This window comes from Penaeus japonicus, unplaced genomic scaffold (assembly GCF_977035675.1).
Source record: "Penaeus japonicus unplaced genomic scaffold, GWHDUDI00000001_assembly GWHDUDI00000015, whole genome shotgun sequence".
Lineage (NCBI taxonomy): Eukaryota > Metazoa > Arthropoda > Malacostraca > Decapoda > Penaeidae > Penaeus > Penaeus japonicus.
Window position 1 is genome coordinate 12552147 of NW_028234417.1, and position 19378 is coordinate 12571524.

Genomic DNA, 19378 nt, shown 5'->3' on the forward strand with positions numbered 1-19378 from the left:
GCACCATCCTAGATCCTTAGAAGAACCCATAATCATTGCCTTATTTTGATCATAAATGGAAAGGGTAAGCAGATCTGTATTTTTGTCACCTTGTCTGAAAATAAAATAACACAATATGATCAGTAAGTTGTGAGGATATTTATGAGGGCCCATACCACTTGCTCTTTCTTTGGTTAGACAATAAATGCCTTACATGAAAAATCAAGTCATCTAAACCCATGCAAAAGTAATTACAATGGAAGGATTAAAACATAATACCTACACTCAAATTCATTCATCAAACAAAAGATATCTAAATATCAATGAAAACCAGTTAAACAAAAATTAAAAACTGACAATATAATGCTAAATAGTTACATCACATTTGTAATTCATTAAAGCAGAGTACTATCAATGATAACAACAGCATTCACACCTTACCTGTCTTTCATAATCTGAGGGTTCAGAAGACCCACCACTGTCCCAACACTGCTTTTCCATAGGTGCTTGTGAGCTCCAGAGAACAAGAATAAACCAACAGTCTTTGTGCAGTCAGAGAGGTCACTCAGTTTCCATATGGAATACTGTGACCCCTGAAAGAGATTGTATATATATTTTTTCTGAGGTAATCATAAATGAAGTCATTATTGTAGTGTAAAATTTTGATGGTGTTAATTCTGTCAGGTGAGAAAAAAAAATATATATATAGTGATAAACTCATGTAACATTTGTCCTTTCTTATCACAATAAAGACTAAGCCTAATATAGCATACATGATGGTCTCTTAAATCAATCATCAACATTCAATTACCTTCTGTGAGGTCTTGGTTTGGCTTTTTGAAACAAGAACTCCAATGGTGACCCAATCTCCTTCAATCTCTCCCCCTCTCAAATGCAAGTTGATGGTGCACATGCGAACCATCTTTCGACCCTCCATTCTCTCAGCCATCGCATCACCTGATACCAAGGGGTTGCTGAAAATGATGAATGTTTTATAATCATACCTGTTTTATAATCTAAACATCAAATATTTAATTCATTTAGAATATAGTAAATCACTTATTCTTTCAACTAATGGAGCATCTGCACGAATTCTAATTTCATATGTCACAACCTTTGACCTTCAGCCATAACGTCATAGTTACATATTCTTAGCAAATCTAACAACTAAAAAAATAAATAAATAGATTGGTAACTCTAAGATAGCAGTATAATTAAAAGTTTCAAACTTACACAATCCTAATCCCTGAAAATCTGTCAACAGACACATTCTTTTCACACTCAGGCACAGGTGTACCACCACTTTTCAAGGACACAAGAGATCCACTGAGCTCCTTCCACCCTGGGTTCTTGGCAGGTGGACTCTTCATCTTGTTCAGTATATCTTGCTTTTTGGTGTCCAATGGTCTCTCATTCGTGGCATGTGCAATGCGCTTCTTGATATCTCGTCCATAGGTGTTCAAATGCTGCTCAAAGGGATTTCTGTTGTCATCCTCATCTTCAGAATCGGTGTCACCACCATGCAATTCGCTCTTCCTCTTGAGGCCTTCATAAAGCTTTGCTTGCTCCTTGTCCGAGAGAGCCCTTACAACCTGGCTGCGTTCTTGAGTCACGTTGGTTAACTTTGTGAATCTTCTGCTTCCAGAGTCTTCCCCTTTGTGATCAAATTTCTTCTTCTTTGCGAGTTGTTCTCTCAAGAGGTTCATGCGTTCCTCCATCTGCTGCAACTCTGCCTCCAGTGGATCAAACTGTTCATTCTTTTTGGAAGTGTCTGTTCCCCCCTTTGAAAATTTGGAGCCAGAAAATGCAGCACCAAAGCTTGACTTTACATTTTTGGGAGGAACTTTTGCTTCATCCTCATCGTCAGACATAACTAAACCAAGTTCCACCATACTGGTGTTCTTAGTTGAATCGTCACTAGCACTGGGTTGTGTTGCGGAAGTGCCTGATGCCCCTGGAGTGCCAACATCATCATCATCATCCAGGAGTCCAGCAAGAGCATCCAAGTCCTCTTCTTTCTCCTCCTGTGGAGTCATGTCATCATCATCCAGCATCGCAGCAAGAGAATCCAAATCATATTCTGGAAATATGACAAAGATGACTTGTGGTTATAGGGCAAATCCAGCAAGGCACTGGCTCTATTGAAGGCCCACCAAGGTCCCTTTCATTTACCAATTAAAAATCAAGCAATTTCTATCCTACAGAGGCTGCACTGACATCATGCAAGTAAATAGCCAGCTTATATATTATTGGGGTATTTGTGCAAAATAGCATCACATGAAGTGATGCTAAGGACTCTATATACTGAGCTATATGTTTGTCAAGAAAGAGCTCGGACAACTTCCCTATTACCTATCAAGAAGGTCTTCTAACTCCATCTTGCCAGAATATACATGGAGGAGACTTACTAGATTTACCTGTTTGAACAGATTTGTAGACTATGGCCTGACCATACTTTATACCAAATATTTAGTTTTCCTACATCTCTACATAGTCCTAAACATTTCCCTAGAATAGATTTATAATCTTAATTTTTTATGCTTAAATATGATACAGATTAATGAGGATGGTGTTACTCATATAATTCTAGTAACACCAATTCCCTGATTCCCGCAAGCACCTGCTGCATCCCCTAGTATTTAATGTGGGATTTAAAAGAAACAAAAAATCTAGTTTGGACTAGTGAATCTACTTACACAATTGTTAATAGACTCCTATATCAAATTTGGTCCTTTTGCAAATTATATATAAATGTGTATTCCATTACACCATGATGAAGTCTTCCAGCAAGAGGAAGCTCCCTCGCACTGTATTCAGACGATTATCAACACAACAACCCATGGAAGCTTTACTGACATTTTCAATCCAATTTCGTAATAAAAGACCTTACCTCCTTCAGAATCAGCCATTTTCAAAGCAATCGCAAGACTAGAACTTCCGATAATTCAATAAACTTGGCGAATACTTCTCCCTTCGCCGATCCTCGCCACGACTCCTCGATGTTTACATTTAACGCGGGAAATTCGCCCATTTTCTCCAGCTGTTTCATTGTTATAGAAAACGGGAAACTTTGTCGCTTTCTCAAGTTGTCATTTCTTCCATAGAAAGCGGGAAACTGGTAGTAACTCCATTACACTAGTAAAGACTTTATAAAAGGATACATTTGATGAAGGTGTGTGGTTTGTACAAAATAATGTGCTTAAAAAAATAATTTAGCTATGAAACAGAGCAATATAACCATAGTAATTTTGATACACATTTTTGTGGATATTGAAATACCTTAAACATTACTGGAACAATCCAATGTTTACATCTTGCCAATCAAAGGACATTTATCAGCACCTTCCATTTCAGTGTCGTATGTGATATCAGTGGAACATTATCTAGCTCTTTGTTCTACGCATGTGGACATGACTTTGGAGGACCCATTTTTTGTGGTTAAAGAGTAAGTAAAAATATATTCTTTTCATGAGAACAACGGAAGCCCCGGGTGACCTAAGATCCAGAAGGAAATGTTTGCACTTTTGGAAGAAATTTTGATTTTGCATTCTAGGACCTTATGAGTTGGCACATGAAGTAGTTTTTGAAAGACATTGAGAGGAACGTTGCATTTTATTTTTTTCATTTGATGATTTGATGCAGGATTGATGACTGAATTAATGGAATTTCAGAGTCATGACAGTTGAACGATACTCATGTGACACTGTTTATCTTATCTACAAATTCTTTCTTTTTTTTTTCTTTAGGTAAATATGATTATCTTTCCGATTAACAATTTCTGTCAGTATATGAACCGGAAAGATATGTTGTTAGTACCTGATAATTTAAATATAAGATAATCAGCAAAATGAGATTGCATTTTTTCTAAGTAATGAATTTGCAATTCTCTCAGTATATAATGTCAGAATTCACTTATAGTATAAACTCTACCACATATTTTGATTGAGTATAAGAAAAGTGTAATTAGTTGAGGAATTGAAAGAATTTTCTATCAGAGACACAGCCAAGCAGTGACCTTAAAATATTTGTGAGGCATACCCACTGCCTTGTCTGTACATACATGTAACTTGAGGATACTACATGATCATTGCCCAATATTTTCACATTTAGTTCATATTTCATTGTTTACAATAAATAAAAATACAAATCAGCTTATTACTTATATGGGTCACCTGTTAACCCATTAGCAACGGATGGCATGATTTGCTGCAAAGGCAGAATTGATCATAGATGCAGATGCCACCGTGCCAGACAATGTAAACCAGCCATCCTACTGCATAAATATTTAATTTAAACTGCGACCAATGGGTTAAGTAGATACTGAGAACAGAATAAGAAATAGATGTGTGATTATAAGGAAAATAAATTTAAAATCTCAATATTACTTGCAGTGATCCAACAAATAGGCCTGACCTATTTCTCATGTCAAATTATCCTCTTGTAGATGAGGGAATGAGTAGGAGTTGATTTGATTATGTTTCTGTGAGCTATCTGAAAAGCAGGTTAACATTGTTTTTTATCCTCATCATTAGTTTGAGTATTACTATTATTGTTGTTATTATTACTTCCACAGTTATTATTATATTTTTTATTATTATTTCATATTATTATTGATGTTTATTATTATCATCATCATTGTTCAATGTACTTGTCACTCTTACTGTTCTTGTTATTCATATTATCATTATTATTATTATTAGGGTTGTACCGATGCATTGGTATCAGAATCATTGCAAGTGATTTTGTTATACAGATTTTGGATGTTTTATAGAGATGAAAAAGGAGTTATTGGTAACATGAAATTTGGCCTATTTAGTATATTATTTTGAGTCATGGTGCATAATGATACAGAACATTTGGTTATGAGCCACCTATGCATCCACGGACGTGTACGAGACATGGTGGTGGTATGTTTCATTTCATTTACTGAGAAATACATGATTTTAATGTAATTTTGTAAATATGTTACAGTAGTACCTGCCTGTGTACTAATTACAGCAAAAAACTTTGCCAAGATATCATAACTATATCATGAAATAAACACTTTTCTTTTTTGAAACCTGAAGCAAAAATGTCTTCAGTATATTTTTGTTCTTGGTGCAGAAGAATAAAATGAACATTTTGAGACCTAGATGGAATGGTTTGTTTGAAACCATTTTGAAATTGCAAGTATAGAAAAAACTGAAGACTTTTATTAAATTTGAGTGCACAGGACATATATATATATATATATATATATATATATATATATATATATATATACATATATATATACATATATATAAATATATATATATATATATCTATATATATATATATATGTATATATATTTTTTTTCTTTCTTTCTTTCTTTCTTTCTTTCTTTCTTTTTTTTTTCTTTCTTTTTTTTTCTTTTTTTTTCTTTAATGCAAGTCTAATGAAGAATTGAAAACGAAGTAATGCAACTATGTGCAACGACCTCATAGACTGGTTTCCTATATACTAGTGCCATAGTAGGTAGTAATGTCCCAATTTTGTTGTATGGTTATTGGTTAGAATTTTGCTATTGGTATATCCCTACTTATTTTTATTAATATCATCATCAATGTCATACACATTGCATTTATTGACATGTATCATCATCATCATTGATCATCAGTAGTGGCAGTATAGCATTATCATTGTTAATATTATTATCATCATCTCCATCTTCATCCACATCTTCATCTACATCTACATCTACATCTTCATGTTCATCATCATTATTATTATTATCATTATTAATGTTATTAATGTCATTTTCATTTTGATCATAAAGGTTATCATGATAATATATTATTATTATTATTATTGTTATTATTATTATTATTATTATTATTATTATTATTATTATTATTATTATTATTATTGCTATTATTATTATTATGACTTTTATTATATTATTATCAGTATTATTATACTCTTACTGATATTGATTTTATTATTGATATTATTAATATTGTCATTGAATATTATTCTTTCTTATTATTTTGGATGTTTTTATTATTGTTGTTATTAGCATTATTTCTTTTGCTGTTAACATTGTCATTATTGACATTATTACAGTATTATTATGAATTCTAAGAGAAACATTTACAGAGAAACATTATTATACCACATATTTGATGCCAGGATGCAACAGATCCCATAAGATCATTAGTATGCAGATGCGAGATGCGAGACAGGAGTTGTTTGCATAAAATTGTTTTTTTTTTTTTATTCATTGCAAACTTTAAGCTCATTTAACTTTTGGCATCAAGTTGACATTGAGATGAGTGACGTCAGTGATATTAAAACGAAGGGGCAGCAAGTCATCAGACCTTCATAGTGGATATGTAAATCACGTAGAAGACCCAGTTCAGAAGCGATATATGTCACTTAAACTGGAAGCATCATCATCATCATCATCATCATCATCATCATCATCATCATCATACGCAGCATCAATATCACCATCACTTCGCTGTCCTCACCACCACCGCCGTCATCCCCATGCCATCAGTTATCACTCTTATTAATTATACTTTTATTTATGCAATTTGCGCCGAAATGAATGTCAGATGAGACTGCATACAGTGAGGGCACCATAACTCGTGCAGATAATTGCGTACATTCCAATGCGCTTCATGTTTATTTACTTTAGCTTTGATGCGTGTGTGAGCTGACTGTGTTACATCTTAACTTGCATATTCTTCTTGATAATTATCAAGAGTAGTGCTCTTGGTGATTATCAAGAGGAGTGCCAGCCCAGCCATATGCAATGCTTTACATTCGGACACTGTTTAGAAAATGCACATTTCGTTGTGAATGTTAAACGGAGAAAAGTGTTCCGGATTTGTTTACTTGTAAGTCTTTATGGCGAGACTGTCATGTACTTGTGCAGTTTTTGTATTCGTGTTTCATGATTATCCAAGTTAAGGATATTGCTCATCAAGGCAATGAAGTATTGATTTACATTTAACTTTTACTTGCTCTTGACCTTATGGGAGCAGCAGTCGGGTATGGATTAAGTGGCGCCGTTACTAAATAAAGCCTGGACATTTTATCCCTGTGTACATGGAGAGTGTGCGAGTTTTATTTTGAGTGGCGTGCCATCGCTTGTCTATTGCGCCAGAGTACAGACAGTGAGGATAATGAAAGTGCAGGGGTTTACGCTGTCTGTGCAGGCGAAGTGCGCTTGTTCATGTGTTTTATTTTTTATTGGTAGATGCCTATTGTTTTCTAGTGTTTCTTCCCTTCTTTCGGTTTTGTCACACGACTCTCCAACGGAAAACAGATAGTTATGATGTGTTTTTTTTCACGGGAGTCTGCCAGGAGAAGAGTTGTGGCCATGTGGCAGTCGCGTCTCCTTTTGAAGAGGCGCGCCATCACCCGCTATCAAAAGGCAATGCACACACAAAGGACTCCCTTTTCTTCGGCCATTTGCTGTACCAACTCTCCCACAGTAGCTTGAGTCCTGACGCCGGGTTAAGAAACAGTCTTTGTCTTGTATGTATGTTCTTTATCTTCCTTTATTTGTGTATTTGCCCTCAGGTGACTAATTCTATTATGATTAGAATCTTGAGTGAGAATTATCAGCAGTTACATTATTACCTGACTGACGTCATTTGAGAATCCCGATAAGGTAGTTATTTCTTATTTAAGATAAAGATGTCTTACTGGTCTGACAACATTAGACTTCTGACAGCAAGAAGTGACTCGAGTATACGGCAGCTAAAGATAGTTCCAATCAGCAGGTGACCTTGAAATGGGAACTCGCACCCGTTCTTATCTGCACGAGAGCGTAACCCGGAATTCGTGTTGCCGATGTCTTAAGGCCATAAATCGGGGGCTCGTTTTGGGTTGCGTTCGTTGTCTGTCTGTCTTGCCGGGCCTGAATGCATATAAAAACCATGGCCTGAACGCCTGCATGACAGCGCCGCGAGGAAAGGTTGAGGACCCCGATATTACCGTGGGCAAGTCTCCAGGGTCACTTGAGATGCAAGCAGAGCACGCATACCGCACTCGCAGCGTCTTCTACGTGCCAGCGCTTCCGCACGCATGTTGAGCTCCGTGGGAACACGGGATCCCGAGCCTGGGTGTTTATTTATACATTTAAAGACATGCACATGGAGTGCATAGCTTATGCATGGTCGAGATATGTGTATACGTACAGACGTGCATGCTGAGGTACATATACATGCATACATAAAAATGCATATGTACACACACACAAAACAAACACATGCACATACACACACAAACACACACACACACACACACACTTGCACCCAAAAACAACAAACACACAAAAAAAAACATACACATGCACACACACATGCACGCGCGCGCGCTCAAGAATACATATGTTAATTAACACGAAAGTGCACATGATAATGAGTGTTCTTGTATGCATGTATATGATATCGAGTGACACTTGCGTGTCATGCTCTGTCAAGTAAACTCGAGACCAGCATGATAGCACGCGAATCTCTCTTGTGAGTGGCGGCCCACGCTGGTGCCGAAGGAGGGGGGGGGGGGGGGGGGGGGGGGGGGGGGCAAGGCAGGGTAAATGCCCAGACGCCAGCCTAGGGGGGCGGGGGCGGGAGGGGGTGTTCTGTCGACCCATCATACTAGACTTGTTCCTAAGGTCAGGAGGATGGTCTGCGTCTTGGTCTTCTGCTCCGATTGGTGTACAACATTTTCTCTTTCGCTTTTCTTCGTTTCTCCTTTTTTCCCTTTTTAATTGTTCTATTCATCTATATATTTATATATCTTCTTTTATTCATCTATATATTTATATATCTCCTTTTATGCTCCCCTCGTTCATTCACCTTCTACTCCTCCTATTTATCTTCTTTTTTCCTCCTTTTCCTACTTCTTTATCTTTGCTTCTTCCTCCTACTTCTTCCCTTTTCTCCTCCTCTTCCTACACCCCACTTTACCTCTTCTCCTCCTCCTACTTCTTCCCTTTTCTCCTCCTCTTCCTACACCCCACTTTACCTCTTCTCCTCCTCCTACTTCTTCCCTTTTCTCCTCCTCCTTCTTACCCCCCCCTCCCCTCCTCTCCTCCTTCTTACCCCCCTTCCCTCTTCTCCTTCTTACCCCCTTCCTTCTTCTCCTTTTCACCCCCTTCCCTCTTCTCCTCCTCCTTACTCCCCTTCCTTCTTCTCCTCCTTCCCTCTTCTCCTCCTTCCTTCTTCTCCTCCTTTCGCCGTAATCGCCCCTCACCCCTCTCGTCAGCGGGTGTTCGGCGGGCGTCACCAGTAACCCGATATGATTACGGCATTTTGACCTCAGGACATTCAACCTACGGGAGAGCGGCACGTCCAGCGAGCCACTGGGCACTTCTGACGTCACATCTCTCTCGGGTTGAGGGGGAGGGGGGAGGGCATATCTTCTCTCGGGTCGAGGGGGAAGGGGAGAGGGTTTATCCAGAGGGCGATAGATGAAGCAGTCGGATGCAGCAGGCCCGGATGAGGAGCTGGCACTCAACACATGCTCGCTCACGTAGAGACAGATAACGTCGGCGTGTGTCACCTCGCTGCCTCGCCTTCGTCTCCGCACTGCCCTTCGGCCGGAGTCTCGCACCGGCCGTAGCTTTCAGTTAGCGTGGTCTTGGGAACAAAAGTGATGGGAACTGATCTTGCTTGCTTTTGCAGCTGCCGGGAGGCTCGTAAATATTTGCGGGTCGGTTTGTTTTCCGTTTTTGTTTCGAAATCATGTTGACGGAACTGGTGTGGGAGAGGGAGAAGAAGAGAGGGATAAAGGTGGCAGAAGGGATATAGAGGCAACAGATGGACGAAGAGGCAGACATAAACACACACAGACGGAAATAGGCAAAGAGAGAGAGAGAAAGGGAGAGGGACCACTTTTGGTGTCTGAGTGACAATTTCAGGAATGAAGAAGGTATGAGAGTATAGAATAAGCGTTAGAAAACAAATGAGGTGAGGTATGAATGGCGATGGCGGGTAGTGCCTGACTTGCATGATACCGAGAGCACAGAGGGTGGTTTGTGTTCCTTGTATGGACAACACACACACACACACACACACACACACACACACACACACACACACACACACACACACACACACACACACACACACACACACACACACACACACACACATACTCGAACTATTATATAACTCTCCCACCCTTAGTTACAGACATTGTCGACCTACCCATGGCTACAAACGGACATACGCACACGCGAGAGGGCACCCAAGATACTGAAGCCGTCAAGGGTGTTGCGGTGGAGAGTGCGTGCGTGCGTGTTGCCCCCGCAGCGTGGGGAGTGCGGAGTGCTGAGATAAATCAGTGTATCCATTACATGCGAGAGAGCAGGGCCAAGTTGTGTTTGTTTGTGCAGCGTCCAATGAATTGCAATTGTGATCACTAGCTGAGGCTTTGGTGCGGCCCGGCGCGGTGGTTGGTGGCGGCGGTCAAGGTCTAGGTGCCCGGGCAGGCGGGCAAGCGGCGTAGTGCAGCGGCCGCTCTCCCTCCGCCAGTAGCTGTGGCCCGGGCGCGCAAGAAGGCACCCTCAGGCTTACTTCTGGGCGGCGGGCAGGCGGGTAGACGGGCGGCGCGGGCACTCAAGGAACGGTGGTTGGTCGGGCGGGCGGTAATGGTGTTTCTGCTCTCCCTGGTGCTGGTCAGAGCCGCCGCGGGTGAATGAGCCCAAGACGATGACCGTGTAGTGGTGTAACTTGGCCTGACCAAGGTGTGTGTGTCGAGACCAGTGCCACGCAGTGATCGCGCGAGTTCGACGAGTCAGTGTGACGAGTGGTGACAGTGCCAAGGAGCTATTCCTCGGTGCCATGACGGGCCACGCGCCCTCGAACAGCGTCCGCTTCGCCGCCGAGGGCGTCGGCGAAGGCGTGAGGCGGAAGCCCAGCAGTGCTGTTACGCGGAAGCAGAGTGTGCGAAGAAGCCTCAAGGAACTCAGCGTCTTTCGATACTCCAACTTCATCGACCTCTTTTACTTCACGTCCAAAAAGTAGGTAACCGCGACCTGTCTCGGGCGAAGGCTGGTAGGAAGGGTCAGGTGATGGTCCTGTACGTCGCGTCAGAGTCGATAGTGGCATATTTGTAGACGTCGCGACCGCTCGTTAGCACGCTCTGAGCGGATTGGCATTCATGAGGGTGCACAGGGAGTGATTGATTCATTGGAGGGAACAGTCTTTGGTCATCGCGAGTCGAGATGCGTTCCTCCGGCCCGAGAAAAGGATGGGGCAAGCTCCCTGGGCACTGGCAGCCGGTATTTATCCGCACTTTTCAACGTCAAGCCATATCGGTGTGTGTACATGTTGCAGACGCCATGAACGAGTGTCTCTGTGATTAGGGTGCATTTCCGATTTGCATATTCTGACAGGTTGCAAAGTCTGACTGGAGAAAGGGTTGCATTTGTTTTGCTAGTGTTTGGAGAAGGTAAAGTAAGTAGAAAAGAAAAACGATGACAGTGCAACACATCTAAATCTGCCTGTACTTGTAGGTAGCACCATTCCCTGTGCTTATTTGAGACTATATTGTATTGAATTTTATAGAGAGTGAGTAGAGAGCACTGCTGAGCTCCTGACTCTTTGCAGAAGCATGCCTCTCACCAGGGCTGGCGTCAGAGCGGAGTTAAGGAAGTTCTTCTATGTCCTGTTCGTTTTTTTTTTAAGATGGGACTTTTTTATTTGTATATTTATTTTTATCACATTGTACTTGTCCATGATATGAGTTTATTTAATAATTGTGTGTTAGTATTTGTATCAGTGTGCGAAAATGAGAATGACGGTTGGTGTTTGTTACTTGGCGTATCCACTTGCTTCCTCGACGTGCCTCGAACATGGTTAAAAGAGATCGACGTTTGTGTTTGCTTGGCTTGGATATTGTGCAAGCGGCGGTGATGAGCGTATGAAAATCATGCATTTTATGCCGTTAATCCCGACCGAAGAACCGCTTTCTCGGAGAGCGTAATTGCGTGTCAGGTTTTTGCTTGCTCGCAGAACTGGCAAAGTCGTCACTGAGGCCGGCGGCGGTGCGAGACCAGTGCCCGAATCCGATTCCTGGATCGTTTATTTGTACTACAAGCAAGCAAAGGAATCGCATTTACACAAATATGCGCGTACGCACGCACATATACGTATATGTACATGTACACACACACACACTCACACTCACACTCATACTCACACACACATGCTGGTATATCAGTTGATAATCATATACAGAACCCACCCATTTGATGGCAAACAACTGGTCGAACGTCCGTTTGTTTAGGGAAGCGTTCACTTGCTGATTCTTATCCACTTCACCTCCCTCTTCTCTTCTTGCTCTTCCTTTTCTTCCTATTTCCATTCCCCTTCCTTACTCTCTCTTTCTCTCTCTCTGCCTTTTCTTCGCTCTTTTTTCATCCACCTCTTCATCATTGTTCTCCGCTTTATCCTACCAATCTCTTTCATTTCCCTCTTTCTCTTCTCTTTCGCTCATCGCATTCTACCTTCCCCTTTCTCCTTTACCTCTGCTTCCCCTCCTTCGCTCTCCACTTATTGCCCTACGCCTTCCCCTCTCCCCTATTCATCACCCTCCCCTCCTTTGTTTCCCTTTCCCCCTCTCCTTCTCTCCCTTTCCTCTGTCGGTCCTAACCTTCTTCCCATCACCAATTCCCTTTCTCTCTCTATATTTCTCCTCCTTCCCCTCACTCCTTTTCCTCCTCCTGCTCTCCGTCGATCTCCTCCTGCCCTTTCCCGTTCTCTAGTTCTTCTCCGTCCCCTCCTTCTTTCTCCTTTTCTTCTCTCTCTTCTAAGTCATTCGCCTTCTCTTTTCCCCTTCCTCTTTTTCCTCTTCGTTTATCACCACCTATCTTTCCCCTCTCCCCTCCTGTCTCTCTCTTTCTCTCTTTATCCTCGTCCTTCATTCTGTCTGACGCCCTGTGCCCCACCCCTTCTCTCCTTTTCCTCTCCCTCCACTCCCTCGTTCTCCTCCAGCCCATCCCCTCTCTCCCTTTCCTCTCCCTCTCCTCTCTCCTTCATTCCCCAAAGATCCTTATCTGGCGTCGGTGGAGATAATGACTGCCTGACTGACTTCTCGTGGCATTTACGGGGGTCGCGTCGTGTGCATGCAGAGTGGGCGGCGTCTTTGTGCTGCGGTGCCGTGGGCTGTGCGTAACGTGTGTTGGACATGTTTGAGAAAATGTGGAGGGGAGGGGAGTTACGAAGTGTACGGATGTTTGATATCCGAAGGAAGGAAGGAAAGAAAGAAAGAAAGGTAAAGAGGGGGATAGGGGAAGATAGGAAAAAGAGAGAGAGAGAAAGAGAGAAGGGAAGGGGGTAGAGGAAGAACGAGAGCGAGAAAGAGAGTAAGACAGGTAGACATACAGACTGAGAGAAGGAGAAAGATTGACAAAAAAAAGAAAGAAATGAAAACAGCCAGGCGACACAGGCCTCGCAGGCAAGGTTTCGCATCATTCACTTGAGTATTCCAGGTCGGTGTCCGTGTGCATGACCGCGATTGCCCTGGTCACCTTGAAGCCCGTTAGCATACACGCCGATGGAATTCTAGGAAGATGATCTTATTCTAGGAGGACTTAAAACTAACGCATTTAGTAATTGACACGTATTATCCTGTGCACTTGAGTGAGGTCGTTCCCACGATAGCAAGAAGTGGAACATCACTAGCGCGCCGTCGTGTCGGGTCTCGTTTACTTGATGTTGCTCTCCCGACGTCTGGTCGTGGCGGGGGTGGAGGGGGAGAAGGAGAGGGGGGGTGGCTAGGTCGTTTCTTTCTCCTTCGCTTTCTCTCGCTCTCGTTCTTTATCTCTCTTTCCCTTTGTCTATTTCTATCTTTCTCATTCTTTATTTCTCTCTTTCTCTCTCTCTTTCTCATTCTTTATTTCTCTCTTTCTCTCTCTCGCTCTTTCTCTCTTTCTTTCTCTCTCTCTCTCTTTCTTTCTTTCTTTCTCTCTCTTTCTCTCTTTCTCTCTTTCTCTCTCCCTCCCCCCTCTCACTCTTTCTTTCTTTCTTTCTTTCTACCCTCTCCCTCTCTCTCTTTCTCTTTCTCTTTCCCTCCCTCTGTCTCTTTCCCTCCCTCTGTCTCTTTCCCTCCCTCTCTCTCTTTCCCTCTCTCTCTCTCTTTCCCTCTCTCTCTCTCTTTCCCTCTCTCTCTCTCTTTCCCTCTCTCTCTCTCTCTTTCCCTCTCTCTCTCTCTCTCTCTCTCTCTCTCTCTCTCTCTCTCTCTCTCTCTCTCTCTCTCTCTCGGTATTTTTTCCTGTATATGTGTTCGCATGCTTTTTGTCTTTCAATTTCAAACGTGTTATATTTTATTTTATTTTATTTTATTTTTATAGTGGAGACACATACACACATACAAACACACAGAGAGAGAGAGAGCGAGAGCGAGAGAGCGAGAGCGAGAGAGCAAGAGCGAGAGAGCGAGCGTTCTTCACAGACTTCACGTTTTAGCCGAACGCTCAGCGGGGACTATCTGTTGCTCATCCTCTGCCTACTCCATTCCCAGACTGAAAGAAAGAAAAGAAACGCAAAACTATTGATCCAGTCAGCATCACACCCTCCTCCCATCTCTCTTACTTTCTTCTTCTTCTCGTTTTTCTTTTCCCTCTTCTTATTATCATTCTTCCTCCTCTTCATCCTCTTCTTCCCCTTCTTCCTTTCTTCGTCTTGCCTTATTCGTCTTCCTCCTCCTCCCCCTTTTCTATTTTTCTTCTTCCTCATTTTCTTGGACATCTTCTTATTAAGAATTTCCTTTTTTACTTCTTTTTCTCCTCCACCCTTTTCTTCCTCTTTGTCCTTTTCTTCCCCCTCTACCTCCTCTGCGCCTCCCCTCCTGTGCCCCCATTCCCACTCTTCCTGTCCTTGAGCAATGTTTATTCTCCCTTTGGAGTGCCCAGCTGTGCCAGGTCACCCCGTCTCCCCTCCCTTGCCCCCCACCCCCTGTTACTCATTCCCATTCCCTCCCCAGCCTACCTTGCTTCCCTTACCTTTTTCTCTCCCTTCTATCTACTTTCCTTCCCCATACCCACCTTGCCTCCCCCCTCTTCACTTTCCTCCCATCCTGTCCAATCCCATCCCATCCCATCCCATCCCATCCCATCCCCCCCTTCCCCTCTCTCCTCCCCTTTCCTTCTCTTCCTCCCTCCCTTCCCTGCCTCCCTTGCCTCCCCTGCCCCCCCCCTCCCCGCGCAGCTGCAACGTGTCTCCCTGCCCCCTTCGCCGCTCGAGATGAATATACATATACCAGTACTTCATCTTACGGTTTCTTCCGTAAGAGTTGAGCGACTTGGTGAACTTGCCCTTTGACCTTCGTTTCCTTCACTTTGTTTACCGTCGCTCTCGCTCTTGTTTCTCTCTCGTATCTATCTATCTATTTACATCTATCTCTCTCCCTCCCTCCCCCCCCTCTATCTCTCCCTCTCCCTCTCCCTCCCCCTCCCCCCTCTTCCTCTCTCTCTCTTTCTCTCTCTCTCATTCTCTCTCCCTCCCTCCCCCTCCCCTTCCTTCCCCTCCGCCTACCCCCACCTACCCCCCCTCCATGGGCAGAGGCAGCGCGAGACCGAGTAAGTGCGTCCCCCTTCAGCCTCCACCTTCGAGGAGGAGGCTTGGGAATGCTTCGATTTCTTTGCTTCGTCTGTTGGTTTAATGAGGGGGTCGGTTACTTAAATTTTATTTTATTTCATTTTTTCTTTCCGTTTCTCTCTCTCTCTCTCTCTCTCGCTCTCTTTCTATTTCTCTCTCTCTCTCTCTCTCTTTCTCTCTCTCTCTTTCTCTCTCTCTCTTTCCTCTCTCTCTTTCCTCTCTCTCTTTCCTCTCTCTCTTTCCTCTCTCTTCTCTCTCTCTCTCTCTTTCCTCTCTCTTCTCTCTCTCTCTCTCTTTCCTCTCTCTTCTCTCTCTCTCTTCTCTCTCTCTCTCTCTCTTCTTCTCTCTCCCTTTCTCCTCTCCTCTCTCCTCACTCTCTCTCTCTCTCTCTCTCTCTCTCTCCTCTCTCGCTCTCTCTCCTCTCTCTCTCTCTCTCTCTCTCTCTCTCTCTCTCTCTCTCTCTCTCTCCTCTCTCTCTCTCTCTCGCCCCTCTCTCTCTCTCTCTCGCCTCTCTCTCTCTCCTCTCTCTCTCTCTCTCCTCTCTCTCTCTCTCTCCTCTCTCTCCCTCCTCTCTCTCTCTCTCTCTCTCCCTCTCTCTCTCTCTCTCTCTCTCTCTCCTCTCTTTTCTCTCTCTCTCTCCTCTCTCTCTCTCTCTCTCTCTCTCTCTCTCTCTCTCTCTCTCTCTCTCTCTCTCTCTCTCTCTCTCTCTCTCTCTCTCCTCTCTTCTCTCTTTCTCTAAATCCTGCGTATCCCTATGGCGACATTTATTCTTGTATACCTTTTTTTACTGAAAGTTTTCGTTCTCTCTGTTCTGTCTGTTTTGCGCATCCCAGTGACCATATTTCCTCTTGTTTTTCGTTCGTCGGGTGAATTTTACGCATCGTCTCATGGTGTCGGTCATAACGGGAGCCAGTTGTAACGATACAGCGATTAATTAAAACTATATCACTGATAATAAGTATAACAACGGTCATAAGAACAACACCGACCATCTATCATCTACTATCTATTATTATTGCAATCATAATCACTACGATACCGATAAAACCTACAACACCGATCATAATCCCTACAAGACCGATAATAACTACAACGCCGATCATAATCACCACAACACCGAACATGACTACAACACCGATCACAATATCTACAAAACCTATCAGAACTGCAATACCGATCGTAAGTGACAACAACGGCGATAATAACTACAATCGTAAGAACGGCGCCGGGAGTAACTGCACCGTCATCAACCTGAGCAACAGCAACAGTATCCCTTGTTTATCATGAGTGCCACGTCGTCGCGGTGTCGCCGGCGTGAGGGTAGGGAGGGAGGTTGGAAACGGGGGGAGGGGGAGGGGGAGAGGGAAGGGGGAATGTGACAGAAGTATGTAGGTGAAGAAGGAGCAATGATAGGAAGGAGGGGAGCGTGGGAGGAATGAAGGAAGGAAGGAAGGGAGAGAGAATGAGAGGGTGAGAGAGAGAGAGAGAGGAGAGGGAGGATCGAGAGAGAGTTTGACACAAGTGTTTACATCTCAAAAGGATGAAGTAACATCGGTTATCCTCACTCACAGAGACAGACACACGCGCGCGTGCGTGAAGGAGAGGGAGAGATGGGGGGGGGGGTCGCAATAAGGAGCAGCTTTCCCTTTCCTCCATTGTCTCATCTTCCTCATGTTCTTTCTTCACTTCATTCATCTCTTTCTCTTTTGTATCCACCTTCCTGAGTGTCCATACCTCTCTTTCTATTATTTTCCCTCCTCCTTCTCTTCCTCCTCTTCCTGCATCTCCCCCGCCTCCCGTCTCTCTTTCTCTCTTCTTCCTCCTCTCCCTCTTTCTCTCTTCTTCCTTCTCTTTCTCTTTCTCTCCCATCCCTACCCCTACCCCCACCCCACCCCCACCCCACCCCTCTCACTCCCTCTCTCTCATTCACGCTAAACGAGAGAGGAGCGTCAACTGCAAGGCCTTTCGCCCGTCCTGTACTTGCATGAGGCGCCAAAGTGTACTTAGCATATCCTGTTTTAGGATGAATTCACAAGTGGATCGCACAGTCAACCTGCAAGTTTTCAGTTCGAATTTCTCTCTCTTCTCTTTCTTTCTCTCTCCTCGTTTTTTTCATTCTGCTCTCTCTCTCTCTCTTTCTTTCTCTCTCTCTCTCCCTCTCTCTCTCCCTCTCTCTCTTCTCTTCTCTTCTCTTCTCTTCTCTTCTCTTTCTTTCTCTCTCCTCGTTTTTTTCATTCTGCTCTCTCTCTCTCTCTTTCTTTCTCTCTCTCTCTCCCTCTCCCTCTCTCTCTCCCTCTCTCTCTCTCTCTCTCTCTCTCTCTCTCTCTCTCTCTCTCTCTCTCTCTCTCTCCCCTCTTCTCTCTCTCTCTCTCTCTCTCTCTCTCTCTCTCTCTCTCCCTCTCTCTCTCTCTCTCTCTCTCTCTCTCTCTCTCTCTCTCTCTCTCTCTCTCTCTTTCTCTCCTCTCTCTCTCTCTCTCTCTCTCTCTCTCTCTCTCTCTATCTCTCTCTCTCTCTTTCTTTTTCCTTTCATTATCTCTTCTCTCTCTTTCTCTCCGTCTCTTCTCCTTTCGCACTCTCTCGCTCTCGCTCTTCCCTTCTTTCCGTCCCTTCCTCTTCACGTTATCCCTCCATTGTGCCCTTCATCCGCGCATGGCTCTTTCTTGTCCTCCCGGCCGGCGACCTGTGGTAGACCCGCTGCTCTGTGCTCTGTAATGAAGGCAGTCCGCAGCCTACGTGTGCTGCCTGGAAATGCTGCATAGGGCTTGGGCGGCGCCGTGCTTCCTGGCCAGGTTATCTGAGACGGAAGCTGTCTTGTCGCAAGAGAGTGTTATGCGGAACCCTGATGGCATGTCGTAGGTCACATGCTATGAAAGTGGTTCTTGTGCTCGTTATGTTTTTTTTGTTTTTTTTTCTGAGATTTAGAATTGCTCAGCGTATTATAACCATGTTTTTTTTTAACCTTTCCTAAGTAATAAACCATTTTATGCAACATAACACTCCTATCATGAACTCTCCGTTGCAGTGAGGTGTGCAAGGCGCTGAACAAGACCCGAGGCCTGTACCAGCGTTGGGGCGAGCTGCAGGAGGAGGGCGCCGTCATCACTAGCAAGGAGGAACTCGACTGGACCAACACAGAGCTCCGCAACGCCCTCCGTTCCATAGAGTGGGATCTTGAGGACCTCGAGGAGACTATAGATATCCTTTTCGTGCTTTTAGGGCCATTGATAGTTGTGGGTTTATTTTTTGTTGTTGTTGTTGAATGAGTGTGACGGGAGATATTTCTGGTGTCGCTGGACATGGCAGTGATGTGGATTACAACAAGTGCCCTGGGTCTCTTGGCGGACGCGGAGAGGGGGCGAGCGAACACAAGGTGCTTACCCTTGTTTGCATTCCTCGTACGGCCTCCCAACCCCCTCCCCCTTCCCGTACTCCGACCCCGCCCTCCACGCCAGCTGAAGGTAAGTACACCCACCCCTTCAACCAAACCCCACCCCATGAGGTTCTTTATTTATTCGGTTGAGAGGTGGTAATCTCGGAGCTTACGCGTAAAGTACACACTTCACCTCCTGTCTTAGGGAGGAAAGCTAGAAATGCGCTCTACATACCCGGTGAGAGAGGGAGGGACTTAGGAGAGGAGGAGGGGGAGGAGGAGGAGGAGGAGGAGGAGGAGGAGGAGGAGGAGGAGGAGGAGGAGGAGGAGGAGAAGAAGAAGAAGAAGAAGAAGAAGGAGAGGAAGAAAGATAAGGAAGGGGAGAAAGAGGGAAATGAGCAAGGGAAGGGAAGGGATACGGAAAGGGAGGAGGGGAAAGATGGGAAGTGC

The 19378-nt window shown here is 44.0% G+C and overlaps 2 protein-coding genes across 2 annotated transcripts in view; one reads left to right on the forward strand and one right to left on the reverse strand.

Annotated features, from left to right (window-relative positions):
* Mcm10 (minichromosome maintenance 10 homolog) overlaps positions 1-3007 on the reverse strand; it is a 12290-nt gene extending 9283 nt beyond the window's left edge. The window contains 5 exon segments of the mRNA XM_086544208.1: positions 1-94; positions 421-572; positions 791-953; positions 1213-2059; positions 2870-3007. The exon segment at positions 1-94 is cut by the window's left edge and continues 8 nt beyond it. Of these exon segments, the coding sequence (XP_086400334.1) occupies positions 1-94; positions 421-572; positions 791-953; positions 1213-2059; positions 2870-2888 (1275 nt within the window). The 5' untranslated portion in view covers positions 2889-3007.
* Positions 3008-10143: 7136 nt separating this feature from the next.
* Positions 10144-18874, forward strand: LOC147470364 (uncharacterized). Its single transcript, XM_086544496.1, has 2 exons — positions 10144-10979; positions 18581-18874. The coding sequence occupies exons 1-2, from the start codon at positions 10801-10803 to the stop codon at positions 18819-18821; spliced, it is 420 nt and encodes a 139-aa protein (XP_086400622.1). The 5' UTR covers positions 10144-10800; the 3' UTR covers positions 18822-18874.
* Positions 18875-19378: the final 504 nt, after the last annotated feature.